At 40.3% G+C, this 17,431-nt stretch overlaps 1 protein-coding gene across 1 annotated transcript; it reads right to left on the bottom strand.

Moving 5' to 3' along the window:
* Positions 1-720: 720 nt before the first annotated feature.
* ube2n.S (ubiquitin conjugating enzyme E2 N S homeolog) lies at positions 721-16,719 on the bottom strand. Its single transcript, NM_001087361.2, is given in 4 exon segments — positions 721-1,740; positions 5,385-5,525; positions 7,642-7,888; positions 16,649-16,719. Coding segments are annotated over 4 exon segments (459 nt in total). The 5' UTR covers positions 16,679-16,719; the 3' UTR covers positions 721-1,699.
* Between the last annotated feature and the right edge of the window lie 712 nt (positions 16,720-17,431).

Raw genomic sequence — 17,431 nt, 5'->3', positions numbered from 1 at the left:
ATTTTATATTATGCTTACATTTCCCTTCCATTTATATACATTGGGTATATCTTCCCCTCCTAAGCAACATAATTTCTACTGCATATACCCGACTGTAATGGTTAAGCTCATGAGAGGCGGATAGGAGAAAAAATAGGATCAGACAACTAGAGTTTCTATGGGAACCAGTAACGCTATACCTTCATTGGCTGTTAGACTGGAGGGTGTGTTTAGTAATCAGAGATGAGAAGAACTGAGCATGCGCATGAGCCAGCAGCCAAAGTAAATTCCTGCAGGAGGGGCTTGAGTGGGTTAGAGAAGGAGAAGGGTTTCTAGGTGATTAAGGGGATGCTGCAGTCTTACAGTTAACCTTTTAACAACTGTTTCAGGAGCTTTTACTGTATATGTCACTACAGCAATAACATTCTTACTAGTGATGCACAGATTTCACGATTTTGGAATTTTCGCTGAATTCCAAATCTTTCATGAATCTACCAAATCCCAAACGGAATCAACTGAAATGCGAGAGTACATGCACAGAAATGCAGCTTGTTAATGTGACTTTAAGGATTTGGATTCAGTTCAGCCAGACATTTGGACTTGCCCAAATCTGAATCCTGCTGGAAAAGGCTGAACCCAAACAGAATCCTGGATTCGGTACATCCCTAATTCCTAAAATAAAAACCTCTTAGTTATGCACATGACAGACGAAATAAAACAAAATCTGTACAAAGACAAAAGTAGAATAACAAAAAATATTTTACTAATACATAAGATTTACAGATTTTCAAGACAAGCCATATAAAATGGTTACATGGTCACATGCTCTGGATGTTCTACCACTTTATGGAAGAGATTAGTGAAAGTTTTTTGTTTTTGTTTTGTTTTTTAAATACATTTTTGCATTTTTCCTCAAACAAGCCCCTCCATCTACTTGGTGTGAAGTAGCTGGCTATGAGCATATAGACAAAGCGCAGGTTAGCTGCTACCAAACACAATAAAGACAATAATAAAAAGGATGAATTAAATGCAAACAGGTTAGGCTTCGTTAACTTGGTACAATGTAGAGTGCATTTCCTTAAAAATGTGAAGAATTTAAATATACAGGGTAAAAAAAAAAATGTTCCGATATTGGCATCCGCTGCTTTATGGGTGGATTTGTTTCGTCTCCAATCCTCTGCTTAGTAAAATCGATCCTACAGAGGAAGGTGGAGGTGCGAGTACATTTACTAGGAATATAGATCTGACCGATGGCAAAAAGAGAAGTGCCTTTAAAATTACTGAAATAAATGGAGGCGGGGCAATAACATTGATTTGAAGAACAAACAAATGATTGTATTTTTCCTTAAAAAATAAAAAAAAACATAGCTTTAACAACTAACCTAACTCTACCTTCATTCCCAGCGCTCGTACTCAAATGAAGACGGGTATAATGGACATCAAGAACTTTTGCCACCCCTTTAGAACATTGTAGAACATGCTGAAATTAAGGTTTTTTTTTTACAGCCTCTGCACATGCGATACAACAGTGAATTAGAACAAGACATATTATTTGCTAACGTACATTTAATCACCAAAGATGACCATGTCTGGGCTTTTTATTCCATATATTTTATTAAGACTGTGTCCATGAAACACAAACAAAAAACAGAACAAAAATAAAGGGAAGAGGTCTTGGCAGAACAGGAGAAATGGTGTGCACTTGAAGATCAAGCCGAATTTACATATTATTCAAAGCATATAGCCTAGTCCATGCTCTGGCTGCAAGGGAAGAGAGAGCACAATTAGAACAATATATAATGTTTTATATAAAGGCATCTAATACATGCTGAAACAATGCTATTCTATAGATCTCAAATATACACAACGCTGGTCTGTAAAGGCAAAATATAACAGGCAGAGATTTTGGCAGCTAATGAATTCACACAAACCCTATTCCAAGTACAATGGCGGGATCTTTTATTTGGAAACCTATTAACAGAGTGTACTGTTGAAAGTATAGGGAACATAAACTTTCCAATATGCACTAAAAACACGTTTTTGTTTTACAAAAAAAAAACATTTATGGGTTGAAGTTAGTTAGATGCAGCAAATCCAGGATTCTGCCTTTTTCAGCAGGATTCGGATTTGTCCAATTCCTTCTGCCTGGCCGAATCCAAATCCTAATTTGCATGTGGGGAGGGAACTCACATGACTTTTTGTCACAAAACAAGGAATTCTGGTGTTCGGCCGAATCCAAAATAGTGGATTTGGTGGATCCCCAGTTGAAGTCCCCTTAAATTGAAAGCAGTTTTGGCCTGTCCCTTGCCACTCTCCGTACAGGTGGTTGTTGCCACTGAAATAATGCAACAGAAACCAGCAGATTAACATAGATGTAAAACAGAGTGAAAGGTTTTGTGGGAATTTTGAGCTCTGGCTGGAGGAGATCTGACTTCTGCGACACAGATTAAAAACCAGAAGCAACAGTGAGTGCAGATAATAGCACTAGCCATTACATTACCAACGGAAAAATTCTCTTAACCACTGGGGGTGCCAATTTGTTTGGTACCCTTCAAGTTATTATAATTAGGGATGGGCGAATTTTTTCGTCTTGTTTCAACTGCGGAAATGACGCCCATAGACTTGTATGGCGTTGCAAATTCGCCCAAGCCTAATTATAATCACTAACCTAAGACCCTAATGCCCTAATGATTGGATAACAAGGAATAGACTGGGCACTGACTGGAAGAGGAGAACATCAACTAGCCAATGTTGTTCTTGATTGCCAGAAAAATCAAACCTCCTCGATTGATATCTTGGCCTGATATTGATCGGGGGGGGGGGGCAGTTGGAAGCCCCCATACACTGGCAGATAAGCTGCCAAATCAGTCTAAAGGACCGATAACGGCAGATTTAATCTGCCCGTCTATGGCCACTGTAAAGGTGGCCATACACGGGCCGATAAAAGTTGCAGACAGACCGAGTTGGCAGCTTATTTGCCAATCTTACTCAATCTATATCTGGCTGAAAGTCGGGCAGATGTCGATCGGACGGGACTAAAAATCCCGTCGGATCGCAGTCACATCTGTTCATTGATGCGGTCCCACAATCCGACCACCTATTAGCCATTGTTAGGATCCGATCGTTGGGCCCTAGGGCCCACGATCAGATCAGTCCGATATTGCCCACCTCAAGGTGGGCATATAGGGGAGAGATCCACTCGTTTGGCGACATTGCCAAACGAGGGGATCTCTCCGTGTATGGCCACCTTAAGCCAGTGCTCCTCCTCCTATTGCAAGGAGCACCACTCTGTTGTGTTGCCTCCAGTCCCTGCGTTTTTATGTTGCGGTCTGGTCATTTCGCCTGTGCAACAGAGCACAGTTGGATTTACAACCACTTTGAATTGTTTATTTGTATAAAAGTAGTCTTCTGTACTAATTCCCCATGTCTTGGATGAGAGCTGTCCATCTGGATCCCCGCAGGTTCGATGTGGCCCTAAGAGACTGCACACAGACCTTATTTTTTTTTTGATGTCATATTACTGTAAACTAGGCCCCAAACATGCAGTATAGCAAGTAGCTGACCTACTATGTGGAAACAGTTGGATTGAACTGGTTTAGATTTGAAGTGCTTTGAGTTCAGTCTTTTTCTAATTTATAAAGTGATCCTGGCAAACTGCAGAAATAAACGCAGTCCATTCTTTTCAAATGAACTGTAGTCACAGTGGCACAGGGAAGGGCTAAAGGGAGGTGCTGCACATTAAGTTGCAACTCCACCTGCGCTCAGCACTATCCTGCACACTGTGAGTAGCAGCAGACAGAAAATACAGCGTTGCGTTACTTCCTACCTTCCCCTAAGGTAAACAGCATGGAAGCTCTAGCACAGGAAGAAAGCTCATGTATAAAGATCTCATTGTGTACTTCACAGCCCCCATGGTAATATAAGACTCACGCCATTGATTAATGACATACACTAGGTGATTACTCATTACAATCGCATTTAGATAAGCAAAATGGCGCCATATTATTTTAGCAGAGGTGAAATTAACAATTTTATGTAAATACACACTGCCTCTCCAAAAACACACATTGATGTGACCTTTTGGGAATTACTTTAATTAATATTAAAGTATTTTTTAGCCACTGGACAAGTGACAGGTTTCTGGATAATAGATCCCATAACTGTACTACTAATGTCTGGAAAATCCCAAGAGAGTGAATGGAGGCGGCATAGCAACATCTCTGCTCCTCTATCTAGGAATTAAATATCCCTAGTGTTTTTGGTCTAAAGAACTGAAAAGCTTTTTGCAGAAATTGCACTTGTGAAGCGTTGTATAAGTGTTTGTCTATATGTGCACAAACACCAGAACCACTATTTTTTTAAACTGCAACAATAATTTGGGAGTCTAATACTGTGCCTGCATTATAGAGAGCACAGCAAAGGAATGTTAAAGGCACAGTAACTGTCATGTGCTGAAGGAGAATTCAACCCGTAATAAAAAGAAACCCCTCCCCCCTACCCTGGGTAGACCCCCCCTACCTCCCCCCAGCCTACCTGCAGCAATTTTTTACTCACCCCTCAGTGCAGCTTCAGGCCTCGGCGTTCACGGCAGCCGTCTTCTTCTTCTCCGGTAGTCTTCGTGTATTGACGGCATTTTTCGGTGCATGCTCAGTTGAAATAAATTTCCGGTCCCGAACAACCGCGCATGCGCCGAAAGTCACGGACATTTCCGAAAAATCTTCGAAAATTTTCGTGACTTTCGGCACATGCGCAGTGGTTTCAGACCAGAAATTTACTCCAACTGCACATGCGACGAAACTTCAGAAAAAGACAGAAGAAAGAACTCCTGTTGGCAGAATCTGCACGGAGGGGTGAGTAAAAAATTAGGGGCATTTGCCCGGGGGCATTAGGCTGGGGGGGGGAGGAGGGAGGGGGGTCTACCCAGGGTGGGGGGAGGGTTGATTATGGGTTGAATTCTCCTTTAAAACAAGGTTCCACATATTAAGATAGGCTTCAAGTAGGTGCTGGTCATATTATCAGTAGCACATACTTCGCTTTCCAACTTCACATTTCTGTGCATACATATTTTAAATCGTTAAAAAAAGTGTATTTTTCAGTTATAAATTGCCTTAAGGCATCATGAAAGATTTTAAAAGAGGGAAAGTGTGTCTAGGGAATAAACAAGAGGCGCACTGTAGTTTCACAGATATCACCCTGACACACATTTGAATATCAGTAGGTCACCAAGGAAATAATGGGGTGATTTTAGTTTAGGATGTTGAAATGCAAAGTCAGGGAGCAAAAATTAAAAGGCACTTTTATTTTCTGTATTTTTGCTGCATTTCTATAATTTTACTGGTATTGTACAATAATAAAAAGAATACAGTATACTATATCAAAAAAGAAAAATCTTTGCTTTACAATACCTGTTTCTATGGCTTGGGCTTCATTTGTCTTCCACTGCTCGGCTACATCGTTGGCTAAAGGGTCATCTGGGTTGGGAGCACTTAACAAAGCCTGAATTGATAGGAGCACCGTACGAATCTGCAGAGCTGGCGACCATTTATCTATATATGGAAATAAGAAATTAGTTCCAGTAATATGCTTTGTCATTACATTCAAAGGTCCAATGGGTATATCTGTCTGTGGATATATATTTATATCCCTTAAACCAGAGCCAGAACACAGATTTTTGATGTATAGTTCTCCAATTGAACTACTAAACAATGTAACCCAGCTCTTTACTCTGTAATCCAGTACCAATGACATGTATAAGCATGTATACGGTGTTGGTTCACCTTTAGGTTAACTTTTAGTATGTTAAAGAATGGCTAATTCTAAGCAACTTTTCAATTGGTCTTCATTATTTATTTTGTATAGTTTTTTTTTAATTATTTCCCTTTTTTCTTCTAAAAATTTGCATTTCGCAATGAAATACTCTTCATTAAACTGTTTTTGCATAGAGAATTTTCAATGCGCATTGACCACTTTTAAGTGCTTGAAAATGTCGGAATCTTTTGGACCAAACCAAAACGATTTTTTCACTAAGAACTTTTATTACATTCACTGTGCACTGTAAAAGCTATATTAAATTCACACAAAGGAAAATATTTTTTGCAAAGAGGCATATTTTTTCTGTTACAAACTTTTATTACATTACCCCATTTCTGTTATAGTGTTCTGCTTTTCAAAGGATAATCATTTTTCTTTTGTTTTTAATTCAGCAATCGTACTAAAGTTATGCCTGACCGAAGCTAGGGACAGTCTTCCTCTGAAAATCATACGATCGGCAATACACGCAGAGATATTACCCGCAGCGACAGAAAACTTTTAACCTGTCTGATCGACCGATCTCCGCTGGACGAAAAATGTTGGGACTCTCCACACATGGTCCGAAAATCATATGAATCCTCGATTCGACCGATCAGATCTTTGTGTCTATGGCCAGCTTAACCTAAGCCTTTTCTCCTTTGAATGGCTGCCCCCATTGCTACACAGCAGCTTATTTATATAAACAAAAGTAGTGTTTCTGAAGCAAACAGCAGTTTTACCAGTGCAGGGCAATAGTACATGATATCTCATTACTTTAAAACAATTTTATTTTTTGATGTTACTGTCCGCCCTTTAAGGCCAACACCATGTGGCGTTTTCTCCATTCACACATGACGGATGCTGTGCCGGTCAATGCTAACTGAACCTTATTCCTATTTTCTCCACTGCAATTTTTCCTGCCAGCTGAGAAAACACCATGTTTGAGGTTTAAAGGTGTACTTTTTCTTCCACACAACCATCACCTGTTACCAATATATATATATTAGAGCTATAACCACCGCAGTAGTTACACATTGCCCAGGTGTTTTGGTAACTAAAACATGCATAAAAACCCAACCAACTGCATGAAGAATTTTTCTTTACTTTCTACAACAATTAAGAAGGTAATGTAACTTATTTTTGGGTCTTATAATGAGTATGATCAACACTATAGGTATGCTGTATACCATGATGGTTTGGTCATTAAAAAAATCTGATGGCCTTAAAAAGAATACAGATATGGAGCCTTTTATCCAGAATGCTCAGCATCTGAGGTTTTCTGGATAAGGGTTCCCTAATTTGGCTCATCATACAAACCCCCTTATGTAATAAAAGGCACAATCTGATTGCCTTTAAAAATAATACAAATATGGAGCCTTTTATCTAGAATGCTCAGCACCCGAGCTTTTCTGGATAAGGGTTCCCTAATTTGGCTCACCATACTAACCCCCTTATGTAATAAAAGGCACAATGCTTTCCCAGGAGCAGTAACCCATAGCAACCAATATGATTTCTTTTAAACAGGTGACAGCCGATTGGTTGCCATAGGAGATTAGAAGCGCAGCAAACTTTGCTCCTGATAATACAGAATCCTATATGTCTACTAAAAAATGATTTAAATAATAATATTAATACAGGATTGTTTGGCTTCCAATAAGGATTAATTGCATTATAGTTGGGATCAAGTACAAGATATGGTTTCATTGTTACAGAGAAAAGGGAAATAATTTTAGCATTAATTGATTAAAATGGCATCTATGGGAGGTGATCTTCCTGTAATTTGGAGCTCTCTGGATAACTAGTTTCTGGATAAGGGATCCCTTTAATAAGAGAATTAAATAAATAAATAATTTTTTTTTAAAAAAACCTTACCTTTCAAAATATCTAGACATATTCTTCCCAACTTGTCTACATTAGGGTGATAGATTTTGGTCATGAATCGTACTTTAGGAGCTGCCATTGGGTATTCTTCCGGAAGAAATAATTCAAGTTTAAATGACCCTCCCTCAAAAGGTGAATCCTGTGGACCAGCGATAGCCACGTGGAAATAGCGAGCATTGTTTTCATCTGGCTCAGCCTTAATCCCCGGGACCGGCTCTGCCAGTAAACGCTGGGTTTCCTGCAATACAAACCGGACAAATGTAAAATGTCTAGTGACAGAGGAGATAACACACACTTTGTGCTTGGGGAGGTAACTTAACCCATCCTTGTTTTGATTTTACCTCTCTGCTTATGTCCAATAAACACAGGGCATATCATAGAAGAAAGAGAAATGAGTGTGCTGTATTGCAGTCTATGATAGTAAACTAGTGATGAGAGACACTATTCGCCAAGTTTCACCATGAAAAATTACACCCATCACTTAAAGCGGTCCCGCCACCCTAAAAAAATATGCAAAATCCTATTTATCATATTAGTCAAGCAAAACGAATTTTAATTACAAAATATAAAATAGCTGAGTCTGGGAATTCATAATTATAGCAAGCAGGCAGGACACTGTTATTAAGACAAGCCTTGCATCATTTCAAAATCTTGTTTGTGCACCAGAATGGGGGACCTGATGTCCATCCCCATGCCCTGGCTACACAATTAAATGGTGAAGAGAACGGGGGAATGTGGGGAGAGCAGTGACATCTAGGAAGTGCTGAATGGAAAGTGAAAGGAATTGTCTGCCCCGCCTCAATGCCTAAGGCATAGAGGAGGGGCAGGCAATATTTGACAGCTGATATTTTGAGTTTACTACAGATATGAATGCTTAAATAAAAAAAAAGAATTTGGATTTCATGTTTAATTTGAAAAGGACTTTTATTATACAGATGTTTGTGTCTAAGTCACATGTCCCCTTTAATAATGTGAGATCCATTAGCTTCTCATATAGTGAGTGACATTGGGTTGAGGCAACACAAGAGCATAATAAACACTGTACAGTTGTGGGTACTGACACCCCAGGCACATTATACACAATAAGAGACAGTGTTTAATGAATAGGGGGAAGTGGATTTGACACTTCATTTTTTCAGGATGCCCCCTTATTCTGCTGTCCCATGTATCCTCCTATTTATACCCTTTTGCTCTCTTAATAGTTTCTCATCTGCAGATGCTACTGCTGTATTCCTCTTAATTTGCACTTTTCAGGTCCCTTTGCATTTTTTAATATTTAACTTGCAGTTTTGTGCCAGATGACAGTGGTGGACAAAATAAACTCTAAAAGGAGACTTCTCCTTATTTGACCCTGGAGACATATATCTTATAATATGCATGTTTTCCAGTGTATGAGCTGGGAAGGGGGTGTAGAGGACTAAAGATTCCTGAAAGCAGAGGGGCTCGGGCATTCCAGCCTAACTGTGATGCACACAATGTTAGCGCACACTTTACACACATTAGTTAATGGCTGTGCAGTGAAGGTGGACAGATAATAGACACTTTACCTGAGTTGTATATGTTTCTCTGCAGAACAGAGACCTTTAGGGCAATGGCACATGATATGATTCATCATTCATGGTTAAATATACAGTACACTACTATGGGCAGCTACTTTTTATGGTTACAAAATGCCAAAATAATACCCTGCCATAGACAACACTGAGAATTGCCTCTGCTAAAAAAAAACATATTGTCTTAGCAAAGCCAATTATCACTATAGTCTATTTTGAAGCTGCTTCTAGTATCTCTGTGTGTCTTCACCCTAAATTGCTGCAAGTAAAATTACCTCTGGCAATTCAGCTCAATCTTGGGAAACTGCAAAGGAAGGCATTTCCCACGACTGAGCCAGTGATTCGTATGTTAGTGAAGAGAATAGCATTTCTGAGACCATGTTTGGTACTGGTGAGTGTACCACTCCCTCAATTACATAATATATATTTGCAGATTAATGACATCTTTCTAGAGTTCAATTCACAAAAATATTTAAAATTCTTTAAAAACTTCTCAAATATACACACAGAGGCACATTTATCAAAGTTGGAATTTCGATTCATGCGAGTTTTTAAAAACCCCCTTAAAGGAGAAGGAAAGCTACGGAGGCATTTTATTGCCAATAGATTAGCTGCAATAGTGCAAGCTAGAATGCTATATTTATTCTGTAGAATGTTTTACCATACCTGAGTAAAAAGCTCTAGAAACTCTGTTTGTTTAGGATAGGAGCTGCAGTATTAACATGGTGTGACATCACTTCCTGCCTGAGTCTCTCCCTGCTCTGGGCTCAGATTACAGTAGAGAAGGGAGGGGTGGGGGGAGAGGAGCAAACTGAGCATGCTCTTGCCCAGGGCAATTAGGTTTAACGGGGAAGGAAACCTCGTCGGCGCTAACCCCCTCCCCCCCTCCCGTGTATTGCCCCCCTCCCTCCTCCCCCCTGGCCTACCCCTCCCGCTGGGCAAATGCCCCTAACTTGTTACTTACCCTTCTGCGCAGGTCCAGTCCAGGGAGTTCACAGGCGACATCTTCTTCCACGCGATCTTTTTCCTCCTTTGACCGGCGTTTTGGCGCATGCGCAGTAGGAGCATTTCGCCGGTACGGATCTACTGCGCATGCGCCAAAAGTCACGCGCATGCGCAGTAGATCGTACCGGCGAAACGATCCTACTGCGCATGCGCCGGTCAAAGCAGGAAGAAGATCGCGTGGAAGAAGATGTCGCCTGTGAACTCCCTGGACTGGACCTGCGCAGAAGGGTAAGTAACAAGTTAGGGGCATTTGCCCAGCGGGAGGGGTAGGCCAGGGGGGAGGAGGGAGGGGGGGCAATACACGGGAGGGGGGGTGGGGGGTTAGCGCCGAGGTTTCCTTCCCCTTTAAGCTGAAGGCAGGAAGTCTGATACAGAAGCCCATGTGTACACAATAGAAGGAAAGAAATGCAGTGTTTCTTTTGACAGGGGACTCAGAGCAGCACTACTTTGGGGGTTTACTGGTATATTTAGATGGACCTTTCTGATAAGGCTTACTTAATTTTAACCTTTCCTTCTCCTTTAATTCCCATTGATTTGAGTCTTTTTCTCTGAAAAAAAAAAAAACCTCAAATGTCAGGAAGGCTGCAAACAACTCCAAATTGATCCCTGGACCTCTCCCATTGATTCAAACACCAATTTTGGCGGGTTATAGGTGGTGAGTAGTCGAATGAGAGTTCTTAAAGGGCCAGAGTATGATAAATCTCTAAAATCGAATTCAATATTTTTTCAAAACTCGAATCGAATTTGAATAATCCCCTAGTTGAATATGAGAGTTTTGACCATAAAAAAAATGTGAAAATTAGAATTTTCAATTCAACCCTTGATAAATCTGCCCCCTAATGTTGTGCTCTTAGATTCCTTTAAGAAGCTCAACTTATCACCACTCTATTTACACCCTCAGTTTATATGAAGTTAATTTTTAAAGACTTGCAGTCTCAATGGTTATAGGAGAAGTAAAGGACTAATCACCGAGGGAATACCAAATTGTTAGGCACCCACCCATGATTATAATCATTCTGGGACGGCATTCCCCTTCACTGGAAAACCACACCAGCTCCGGGTACTAGTCATCTCACATGTCCTAGGCATCTCTTCAGCTAGTCTGTGTGCTGGAACTAGAATCCAAAAGCTCAACTTTAGTTCTACAGCACATGAACACAGCAGCAAAAGATGCCCTGGAGAACAAAGAAGATGGCGGTGCTCACCAGAATAGTACCCCAGGCTGACCCAGGGTCCGAGCAATTACAATCACTAGCAGGTGCCTAACAAACAGGCAGTCCAACCCTTTCCTAATCATTTTAAAGCTTAGCAATAGTGATGAAGTCTCTAGTGGTATAAGTAATAGGGATGCACCAAATTAGGCAAAGTACCTCATCCTCCACAATCAGTTTGGCTGAATACTGAATAGATTCCAGATTCCACAGGCAGTCATAATCAAATATTAAATCTCAACAATGCCCAGTGCTTTAAAGTCTAAAGGTTTAAGGTTCTGCATTTGATTCCACTGAACAGTCGTAACTCCCGAACAGGCAAAAGTGACGGGATGCAGCCAGATACCAAATAGTATTCTGCATCCATAGTCTGACTGCTGTACTGTAATTCTATAATCCTTCTATACTCAATGCATCCCTTGCAGAGGTCCCCCGTACACAATCCCCAAGTGTTCCATTTGCATTAAAGGAAATCTAAGGTAGAGCCCTGTAGCGGGTCGGGTACCCAGGGGTTACCTGCAAAAAAAAGCAGGCACCCTGTGGAATGAGGGAAGGATTTTCAGGTGTGGGTATAGATGCGGGTCTCATCTAAATTTCTTATCTTATGTAATATTGTCTATATTTTACTCCTTTTAAAGTTTTACAAAACTTGTTTCTGTCTCCGCCCACTTCTGACGACATCACTTCAGTTTGCGGCACCATCACTTGTTTGATGGTGGCCGGCGGGTTGCGGATAAGGCATTGGCGGATCCGGGTAGCGGATCAAAGTGGGTAGATATGCGGGTTGTTGTTCGGGTCATGGGCTGCAGTTCGGGTTTTAGTAATTTTAATCTAAGGGGTACAAATGCTGTATTTACTGTACTTTAAAGGGGACCTGTCACCCAAACATAAAAAGCTGTATAATAAAAGTCCTTTTCAAATTCAAAAGGAATCCCAAATTTTTTTTTTAATTAGAACCTCAATACCTGGTATAAACTCATTTAAAAGTCTCTACTGTCAATCATATATTGCCTGCCCCTCCTCTATGCCTTAAGCAATTACTTTCACTTTCCATTTTGCACTCCCCACATTCCTCATCACAATGGTGTGTAGCCACTGCCTTCTGGCACATAAACACAATTTTTAGATAATTGCATCAATAACAGTGTCCACAAAATGACTCCTGTCTGCTTGATGTGATTGTGAATTCCACGACTAAACAAAATTAAAATAACGAACATATTAGAAGTCAATTTTATTTTGCTTTTGACTTATATTATAAAATAGGATTTGTAATTACTTTTTAGGGCAACAGGTCCCCTTTAACATTCCAGCTCAGAGGCTCAGCAGTCCTATATTAGCAATGGTCTGTTTCTTCACAGTTTTTCACAGCAACACCCCATCTTGGATCTTGTTAGGTCATCATTTAAAGGGGACCCGTCACAGCTCACCAATACTGCTTAATTATAATGACCTCATTGAATAAAAGAAGTGGGAATAGTATAAAGTTTTAATCCCCATATAGAATGGTTGTGGGAAAGCTCTTCAGTAGGCAGGCAGGGTTACATTAAAGGGGAACTATAGCAAAAATGAAAATTTAATATAAACTTTAGCATACTGAAATAAGAAACTTTCTAAAAAAATCAATTAAATATTTCCCTTTCCTAGCAGATATATCAGAGCTCACTCAAATAACTGATTCCAGTACAAACAAAATCTAATAATAACTGCCTTTTGCACAAATCCTGCATGTAGAGAGACATGATGTCTGGTGATTTTAATAGAGTGAGCTCTAATACAACTTCTAGGCACAAGGAGCCCCCTATAAGATATATTGGATCTAACTATCAATGAATATCTGACACCCAACTGCTGCATGAAGACAGAATGAAGAGAAACAGATGCTGAGAGAGAGGAAAGCAAAGATAAACTTGATTATTTCAGAAGCTGTGCTAAATTTTTAAATTGGTTATTTGTATTTAGAAAGTTTCTTAATTCAGTATGTTGAAGCTTATATTACATTTTCATTTTGGCAATACTTCCCCATTAACATAAAAAGCAAATGTGTCACATGTGAAAGTGGAACAAATGGATTGTTCTTGTTACTGTCAGATTTAAATAAACATATCAATATTACTGACCCTTTAAGCCCAGCCAAATACACATTTTCAAACCTTCCTCATTTATGTACTGAGACATCCTAGGAACAAAAATTGGTTGGGTTGTCCACCCAACATACATCAACCCCACATAAATAACCCCTTTAGAACATGAAGAAAAGCCAAGTAAATTGGATTTGGATTGGAAGTAGAGGTAGCCATATCAAACAAATGAACTTTGAAAATATTTAATCACAATAAAGCTTTAAAGTCTACTTCTTGGTGCACAGTACTCGGTCCAATATTGGCACGTATTGGTCCACCCCCATACCACTGTGAATGGCAGCACTACTGAACTATTTGTGTAGCTTACTCAACCACATAGTATATTTACATATTTTAAAGATAGAGATCTACTTCCTCCAATGCCTCATGTGACATTCAATCTTTGTAACTGTATATCTGTATTATGTAACGCCTGTTCCCCCTGTCTGTACATGTAATACATTATAAGATATACATACATTTGCATATTTTAATGTGGCCACAATCAACCAAGTCGCAAATGTGAGCCAAAATGTGCCACCAGGAATTACATACCACCAATTTTCAATACATCTGTGGCATTGTTTTAGCCTAAGGGGAGTCTGGCTAAACCTGATTTAAAAGGATGAGGCAACCTCAGAATCGTTTATATGTCTTGCCTTCCTCAAGCAAATGATGAGACTGGAAGTTTTGCCAAGTGAATAGATAATATTCCGGCACAAGCTTCACACGCCGCTGTAGCAAGAACATGCCTTCTGAGAGACCACACATTAAGCTTAAACACCACATAAGAGGGAGCCTACCTCTCTAAATTGTTTACCTACAACAAGGATTCTTAACCATGCGTGACCAAAAAGGAGTCCTCATTCTGCTTAGGTTGCATCCCACGGACCCTCTTAAATACACAGAAAATATCACTGTATAAACATGATTTATATAAAGGAGTCTACATTAATGTGTGTAGTAAGTGGTTCCGATGTCACCTGGATCCCTCTGTGTAGGTTTCACTTACCTATAAGCAACTTCACACGAATATTTAGTTTGCACAGTTACTGTAGAATGCAGAGCACAAATAAAAGTGGAACCTTTGGATTCCTATTGTAACATAATGAACTGCATTAAATATGGTGATTCACAAACATATCCTTATACAGGTATGGGACATGTTATCCAGAATGCTCGGGACCTGGAGCTTTCCGTAATTTGGATCTTCATACCTTAAAGGGATACTGTCATGGGAAAACATCAGTTAATAGTGCTGTTCCAGCAGAATTCTCCACTGAAATCCATTTTTCAAAAGAGCAAACAGATTTTATTATATTCAATTTTGAAATCTGACATGGGGATAGACATATTGTCAATTTCCCAGCTGCCTCCAGTCATGTGACTTGTGATCTGATAAACGTCAATCACTCTTTACTGCTGTAATGCAAGTCGGAGGGATATCATCCCCTCCCTTTTCAACCCAGCAGCCTAACAACAGAACAAGGGGAAGGTAACCAGATAACAGCTCCCTTGAAGATCTAAGAACAGCACTTAATAGTAAAAGCCAAGTCCCACTCAGACTGATTCAGTTACATTAAGTAGGAGAAATAACAGCCTGCCAGAAAGTAATTCCATCCTAAAGTGCAGGCACAAGTCACATGACTGGGGCAGCTGGGAAACTGACAAAATGTCTAGCCCCATGTCAAATTTCAAAATAGAATATAAAAAAAATCTGTTTGCTCTTTTGAGAATTGGGTTTCAGTGCAGAATTCTGCTGGAGCAGCACTATTAACTGATGCGTTTTGGGAAAATACATGTTTTTCCATGACAGTATCCCTTTAAAGAAGAATTATCTTGAAAATGGAAATGTAATATAAGTTTCGGTATACTGAAATAAGAAACTTTCTAAATACAATCAAATATAAATTCTGCATTGTTTCTTTAATAATCATGTTTATCTTTACTATTCCTCTCTAAGCATCCGTTTCTCATTATTCCCTCTTCATGCAGGAGTTGGGATTTCAGATATTTATTGACCGTTAGAACAAATATATCTTATGGGGGGCTCCTTTTGCCTAGAAGATGTATTAGAGCTCATTCTATTTAAATTACTAGACATCATGACTCTCTACATGCAGAATTTGTGCATTTTGTTACATTTAGTTTGGAATCAGTTATTTGAATGAGCTCTAATACATCTGCTAGGAAAGGAAGCCCCCCTATAAGATATATTGGATCTAACTGTCAATGAATATCTGACACCCAACTGCTGCATGAAGACAGAATGAAGAGAAACAGATGCTGAGAGAGGGATAGTGAACATAAACTTGATTCGTGATAGTTCCCCTATATGTCTACTATAAAAACATATAAACATTAAATAAACCCAATAGGCTGGTTTTGCTTCCAAGAAGGATTAATGATATCTTAGTTTGGATCATATAAACTTTACTGCGTTATTACTACAGAAAAAAAATGTGGAAACATTTTTTGGATAAAATGAGAGACAGCCTCTCCGTCATTCAGAGCTTTCTGGATAACGGATCCTATATCAGTATACGAATATCCTCCTTATCAGCCGCCCAATGGCCAGGCTGCAGGGGTTTATATTCTAGCAATAAATGCGGTCTAATAGGTGTAGACGTTGTGTACAATCCCAGACGTATATATGGAACGTTCTAATGACAACAGCACTGCTGTCAGTCCGGCCAGACAAGTAGAATAGAAATGGGTACAGCGAGTGTACAGTACAGACGTGCTACAGTGTAACTCATTCTTACAGACAGAGGGAAACCCATTTCTATTCCCTTATGGAAACGAAACACTAACAACAAACGACAAGAAGATGACGTGGGTGTGGCCGGCACTAGGCTTTGCTTCAATCACAACACATAAAAGGTTCCTTTGTATTATGGGAAGGTTCACAGACAAGAATCCTGGACTCGCCACTGCCTCGGACATCACTACAGGCCCAGTACCACCCGGCGGGTGCCATGTTGAAGCGGGCTGGAGGGCGGGGACATTCTCGGGCCTTGTCCCCATTCATTCGAGTGAATGCCGCTGCTTAAAGTCCGAGACAGAACTACAGAGAATTTCCACTAACTCCCAAACTACCAATTACCTTAATTATCCTGCGGGGCAGCCCGGCCATTCTGTCTTATAATGTGTGCAGCCTCCAACTCTCTGCGTGCCACCGGATCTCCCTGTCACGCACAAGTGAAAGCGCGGCATCCGCTTCCGGTGACGTGATCGCGACAGCGCAAACGCTTATGGGAGTTGTAGTTGTAAGGTGACTCGTCACTCTCATATGAATAATGATGTAATCAGACTTGCTGGTGTCTCAGGGTTGCCAGGTTGACGATTTTCCAGCCAAATTGGGCTACTAATTTAAAGCCCAGGCGGATTTTGAAAGTACAAACTAGCCAAGATATGGCTACTTTTTGGCTCTTTTTGCTCTAATGTGCCAAGCCTGTGTCTCCCAATGCATGTTGGGTAATGTAGTTTTTGTTTACTAATTTGCCAACTGGCAAGTTCAATGTAAGACTACAATACCCAGCATGCAATGGAAGTTACCAGATTTTACTCCCTGTACTAGTGATACTCGCGGGTCGGGCGGGTTTGGGTCGACCTTGCAGTGCTCCTTGCAGGTGGCAGGCAAGTGCGGGTTGAGCTCTTCTCCTGCTCTCCCTGCCCGCCACCTTCAAATGCCGGCATCCGACTTCCGGGTTCCGGTTTTATAGTGTTGCGTCTGCTCACCCGGCCCCTTTTGTGATGTCATTGGCGTGGCAGGTCTATAAAAGGTCCCCCGGAAGGGTATTAGCAGGGCGGGTTAGAGTCAGGTCAGGGAAACCCTGACCCACACATCATTACCCTGTACCTTATGGGTTGCCACCTGGCCAGTATT

The sequence above is a fragment of the Xenopus laevis genome, chromosome 3S (assembly GCF_017654675.1).
Source record: "Xenopus laevis strain J_2021 chromosome 3S, Xenopus_laevis_v10.1, whole genome shotgun sequence".
In the NCBI taxonomy this organism is placed as follows: domain Eukaryota; kingdom Metazoa; phylum Chordata; class Amphibia; order Anura; family Pipidae; genus Xenopus; species Xenopus laevis.
The sequence above is the reverse complement of the archived record's forward strand: the minus strand, read 5'-3'. Positions and strand labels throughout refer to the sequence as shown.